The sequence below is a fragment of the Lepidochelys olivacea genome (assembly GCF_965140295.1).
Source record: "Lepidochelys olivacea isolate rLepOli2 genome assembly, chromosome: 4".
In the NCBI taxonomy this organism is placed as follows: domain Eukaryota; kingdom Metazoa; phylum Chordata; order Testudines; family Cheloniidae; genus Lepidochelys; species Lepidochelys olivacea.
In genome coordinates this window covers 96,182,390-96,188,389 of record NC_140414.1, presented here as the reverse complement: position 1 = coordinate 96,188,389, position 6,000 = coordinate 96,182,390, and the positions used below count along the sequence as shown (strand labels likewise).

Sequence of the window (6,000 nt, the reverse complement as noted above, 5' to 3'; positions counted from 1 at the left end):
CTTTGTGCCTGCATCTTCCATTTTGTGAGCACACAGGCAAAAGAAAATATGAGAACGCTACTGTACTCCATTTGTGGGAGAAATATGTGGCAAGCTGCAAAATGCCTTGCATGAAAATGCAGTTTATTACAAACAGCATTTATACAGGACATTAATTAGTCTGCTTAGACTTCTATTTCCCCTCCCAAATGCAAGAAAACACTTTCTCAGAAGACTCCGTAGGTGCTAATATTCTGTTCCACTGACAATTCCATTGAACACTATTGTTTTTCTAGTTATTAGCATAGCCAATGTTTTACTAGCCGCAGTATGCACTCAAACATTTATACACAATAGTGGTGCACAATATAAATGGTTAGACACATAGATAAAGGTATATTTTATGTTTACTTGTAATAAAACACAAGTAAGCTTCCTGTTTTTGTTTCCCCATGACTTGCTCTTCAGTAGTAGAACTAACTAACAGCATTCAGCAAGTGTGGTGACGGGCAGAGTATAAGAACATGAGGAGAAAAGGAGAAAAGAGATCTACTCAAAGTCCCCTTGTCTTTTATATTTTCCAATCCCTTTTAATAAAGTAAGATACTTCCGGTATTATAAAACACGTTGTGACCCTTGTAACGCTACAAAACACTGATACAAAATGTGAATAGTACAATGTTCAGTATATATATATAATATATATTTATATTTTAATATATTATATTTATTTCTACATAAACAGGCTATAAATATTATATGTGCCATATTTGCCTTATACTCGTGGTTCCCAGCATTTGACTTTATAGTACAAAAACCCTTAAAAAAAATAAAATACATAAAGAAACTCAGTAGAAATAGCTGTACATTTTAAAAATCTTGTACATATACAGTGTTATCGTTACAGCTCTGGGCTACAAGAACACAGTTAAAAGCCTGTCCAACAATTAATTAAGTTGAAAATCACCACTCTTAGAAGTTTGAGCTGCCATGTAATAAGTCATTGATACTCAAGAGTTTATGGGGCAAATTCTCTACTGCTGTACATTGGAGCTGTGTCAGTTTATACCAGCACAGAATTTGGCCTTCTATGGGAGGAAAAAGAGTTTAAAAATAAGTTATAGATCGCTATGAGCCTTAGGTAACTTCTACTTTCATTTCTACTTGTTCCAGGGCCTGATCCATTGTCTATTAAAGTCCATGAGAATTATTTGCATATACTTTAGGAGGTTGTTGGATCAGGCCCAAATTCACTGACTTCACTGGGAAACTCTTACCCAAAGAAATATAGCTCATCAGGTCTTACCAAGGCAAATGTGTTTTCCGTCAAGGAGAGCAACCATCAACCTTGTCTTTGTTTAATTCAGTCTATATTTAGTCAGAAACCTTCAATTAGACACAGAGCTTAAATCGGAAGGTGTTTTGTTTTGTTTTTTGTAGGGGTCTCAGTAAAAAATCATTCCGAAACAAGAAACCAACACAGTGATATTTTCTTCCTGGAGCCCAGCCGCAAGGAGAAACAAAAGGCATGGATGGAGCTTTATTTCGTACAACTGGAAGCACAAAGCGCCCTGCTGAATGCTAAACCATTGCCTGTAGTCTTTACACCATTGGACAGACACTTAGTGTCAACATGTGTTTCATTTAGGTCTCAGAGTCCACAACCCGACTTTGTAATCAGAGAAACAAAATACATATGTTCACGGCAGTGACAGCAACTTATCATGAGCAACTGATGTCTCTTGAACAAGCGTCTTGTGGCTCATCACTGCACAATTTGCTACGTGATACTCGTGTCCTTCTTGTGAAAGCGGGTGTCCTGTGCATAAGCCCTGAATACAACCAGTCTAAGAAATACAGGCACGTTCCATATGATTTCCTGTTGTTTGTTTTGTTCTAAACAGTAGGCGAGCTGAGTGGAACAGCAGTGTCATAGGTAAGTGTCTGTGTGCAGCAGGTTTGAGGTGTGTCCTCTCTGGTGCTCAATAGTTCTGTTTCTTCACTAGAGTAAACTGTGGTGTCCATGTCATCAGAATGATATCCTGACTGGTAGCCACTCGTCTGGTTTGAGGCTTCAGACATCACAGATTCGTTACTTTTACTGGGCACCAGCATACTGCAAGAGAAATAGAAACAACGTTGAAATAACTTCTGAGAGTTTCCTTTGGAGGCCATCATTAGGCACATCAATTTGTACAAACCGCTCTTCTCCAAAACCAGCATGAAGCAGAGCAGAGTTGTCGTTAGCAAGGGTGGCTTGTACGCTGATATAAAAGCTTTTTTAAACGTGCACCGGATTATAGGAGAGATGGTTTTCCTCTTCACTCCCCTATGACATGTAATATGCATCCTGTACAGGGATCATTCTTATGGCAGTACAGGCTTACTGTGGGATATGAACTGTGGCCTCTGAGAGTGAAGTGGAATGAAAGCTTGGAAATGTGTCCGTGCATTGCAGTGTGAGGTTGCAATTGTAATTACAGTGAACCTTTGCTTGGAATGAAGTTTTCCTAGAAAAATAAGACCCTCAGAGGGGTTTTCACAGGAGTAGGTGAGGCTTTAGCTGTGTGAATCCCACTGACTTTTAGCTGAGTCTCAGAACTAAAATCCCGTACAATGCGCTGAAATTTACCCCTTTTGTCCTTCCAGCTCTTTGAAAATCATGGGTCTGCTTTTAAATAGAGAAACCCACAATACTGTTATGAACAGGCTAGAATCAGAACCACTCAAATGTGTACCATTGGCCCAGTATTCTCTAGTTGGTAGAGTAAAGGTGGAGAAAATAGCACACGTTCTCTCTGTGCTGCTGCTTGAAGTTCTGAATAGCTGCAGTGTACAGCACAGTGACAGCTACAACGTCCTAGGAGACCTGGGACTTGTTACAAGACACAGATAACCAGGCGTGCAGTGGTTTATTTTCTATATTTTATATGGCACACGAAGGCCATTCAGAGAAGAGTCTGTCTTTTGAGACAACTCATAGCCTAAGCATCTTCTGTAAACTGGATAGTCTTATTCCATCATATTTGCTGGCTGACCCTTACCTAAAGGGAACTGTCACTTGCTGAGCTCTGTCTTCCAGTGTCTTCAGCTCTTCAGATGCAAGAACCATCCCACTGTCTGTCTGATTGTCCTTTAAAGAGCCAAAGAAAGGCCGGAAATTGATCAGATGGAAACACACACAAAAATGGAAAAGCAACACAAGGAATATGAAGGGATGTAACAAAAGACAGACTTACATCTTGAACAACTTTTACAGCAGGTACTAAGGGCACATCTTCAAATGTTTTCACACTCACAGGTCGGCTTTTTCTCTTACTACCTTGTCGGTACGGACTGTAAAGAGAAGAATGGGTTTGTTTTCATGAGCCGTCTTTTGGGTGTATGATGATATACAGATGATATCAGACTCCTTTATCTTTCAACAACAAAGTTAATCATTTGTCAAAACATATTATGCAAACCTCAACTGAAAAGGGGAAACTGGCTAGAAAGTGGCATGTTTCTGACCTGCGGCTGCTAAAACCTTGATCCCCAAGCAAATCCTAAGGAACACCTTTTAAAAAACAACCAACTCCTTTTCTGAGTGATGCTGCAAGTTTCATTTCCTGCAAACTCCATATAAAAGTCTAACGAACAGAGAAGCTTGGACCACAATTGTATGTCTCTTTCTTTGGGCTGTACTTCTGACACTCCAAACTGGACCTGAGTCACCTACAGCAGACAGAGCAAACTGTCTCCTGTTAAAATGTGGGAGTTGGGGCTACGTGTTCAACATCTCCCCTTTCTTGAAGGCTCTTCTCCAAAAGAAGCCCTCCAAGCAGGAGGGAGTTCAGTAAATCAGTGACAAAGAAAACAGCAGTGGCCTATCACGGAGGACACAGATGCCCAAATCAGCAGCAACCTCAGAGTTCCCTCTCTACATAAGTGTAATGAAATGTACCTTGTTTCCAAGCTAGCCTACCTAAAACTAATGCAAGAGCTGCAGCAATATTGGCTCTGACCTAAGAAGGGACCACACCAACTTTACTTCTGGAAGAGTGGGAGTCAATGGGACAAAAGGCATCTCAGTATGCTACAGTGAGATCCTAGTCTGCTTTGTTGGCTGCAAAATGCTTCCAGCTTCAGGAACATAAAAATAAATCTATCCAAAGTCACATTTCATATTCCCCGCTCTCCGCCTCTTAGGGCAGCACTCCCACTGCTGTTTCATCAGAACAGACTAAAAATTGCAGAAAGCCCCTTTAAAACATATATTACCAATGTTGGTTTTTTTCCTTTTAGTCATTACAGAATAACAGGAAGAGTGGGTTGGGGAAAGCCATATAGGAAGTGTTACAAATGGAAAATGAGAGCAATGCTTTCAATTATATCAAATGTTTTCATCTTTTAAATGTAAATATTATCGACCATCACACTATTAAAACATGGTATTTAGGTGTTTAGTTATAGTACCTTGATTTCAACGGAAGCCCTAAGTGCACTGTTCCTAAGGAGGATAGGGCTTGATCCTGCACCAACAAAGTTAATGGAAGCTTTGTCATTGACTTTCATGGATGCAGGATCAGTGCCCCTGCAATAATTAAACTGGGGCAGAGTGGTCTGAAGGGACTTTCTGGTTCTTATATGAAATTCTTCTATCTCTGCTCTTGTCTCTTGCAACAAACCCCTCCAAGTCACCCCTGCTTCTTCTGAGGCAGCAGAAAGACACTGGCAACCATCCCTGGCATCCTGAACTCTTGAGGCTGCAGTAGGAACCACAGATACGCCTAGGTGAGAAAATTCCTTCCTCCCCCACAACTTATGCAGATAAGCCCTTTCTTAAGCCCATATGCACAAGCTAGGTGCGGGTTCTGGAGTTTGGTCTTAAGTAAGCCTTCACTGTACACTGCTGGATAAGATTGCACGCTCTCTGCAATAGGGAACATCTATTTGGTACATGTTTTTACAGTGCCTACCACAACAGAACCCTGATCCGTGACTCGGGCCCCTAGGTGATACCAGAACACAAGTAATACATAATAAATAAGTATAATCAGTAACAGTACCATTTAACGAAACTTCCATTAGCCATCAGTTCATGACCCACCTAACAATGTGCTCATTTTCTGGGTAGAAATATCAGGGGACTTGTGTAAAGATAGGCTTTTGTTAATGAACCCATCACTAGGTCTATCATCCTTACCACACCAGGGTTTGTTACAAGAATATAAACAGACCAGAAAAGAATGACTAGACATTTTCTAAGGGCTAGCTAAAAATACTATCACAGCACTTTTGGACGAGAAACTGAACTCTTTAAAGGGCGGCAGGGGAAAATTGAGGTTATACAGGTGTTTCAGAAGCTAAGAAACTAGTGATATGCAGATCCTCCTACAGAGACTCTATGGCTTTATTCTTATCCCTATGAACAGAGTTAAATATGGACCACAGCAGCTGAAATCTCTTCCTTTCATTTTTCCTCCCCCAACCTGAACACAACTGCCTAGAGGCCACAGTGGGATGTTCACCATATAAAATACCTAATTCCTGCTGTGTTGTCATAATGGAATTTAGGATCGCAGGCTTCCTCTTCCGCCATACAGGAAACAGGTGAGGTTGGCAAAGAGAGTCCAGAATCCTCATCCATGTTCAGTGATACCATTAGAGGAAGGACAATGTAATCTTTACCATCCTGTAGAATACAGTGAAAAAAGTCAGAGTAAAATATATATACACATTGTAAATAAGAATACTTACAATAAAAGTTAAAGCTATGGTGGGCTGCTTTATTTGACTATAAACAGTATATTATATTTGCTGGAGCATACATCAAAAGATTTGAACTTAAAGGGACATTGTCAAAGAGTTTTAGACCAAAATGTAGACCTTCTAATGGTTTTACATATCTGAGTAAGCAATCAAACGTTTACTTTTTAATTTTTTATTTCAGTTACAACTGTAAGCTTCTTATCGTGATCTGGCTTTCTGCCCAGGGCCCTAGCAAGTCTAACGCTGGCCAGGCTTGGCGGATCCCCTGAA

The 6,000-nt window shown here is 40.3% G+C and overlaps 1 protein-coding gene across 2 annotated transcripts in view; it reads right to left on the bottom strand.

The window, feature by feature from the left end:
• Positions 1-632: 632 nt before the first annotated feature.
• Positions 633-6,000, bottom strand: part of KDR (kinase insert domain receptor) — a 41,977-nt gene continuing 36,609 nt past the window's right edge. The window contains exons 27-30 of one of the 2 annotated variants that reach the window (XM_084627454.1): positions 5,502-5,653; positions 3,219-3,315; positions 3,024-3,112; positions 633-2,095 (exon numbers count right to left, since the gene is read on the bottom strand). In XM_084627454.1, coding sequence (XP_084483580.1) covers positions 1,876-2,095; positions 3,024-3,112; positions 3,219-3,315; positions 5,502-5,653 — 558 coding nt within the window. In that variant the 3' untranslated portion in view covers positions 633-1,875. The remainder of the gene's footprint in view (positions 2,096-3,023; positions 3,113-3,218; positions 3,316-5,501; positions 5,654-6,000) is intronic. The other variant, XM_084627453.1, reaches the window with a different exon arrangement.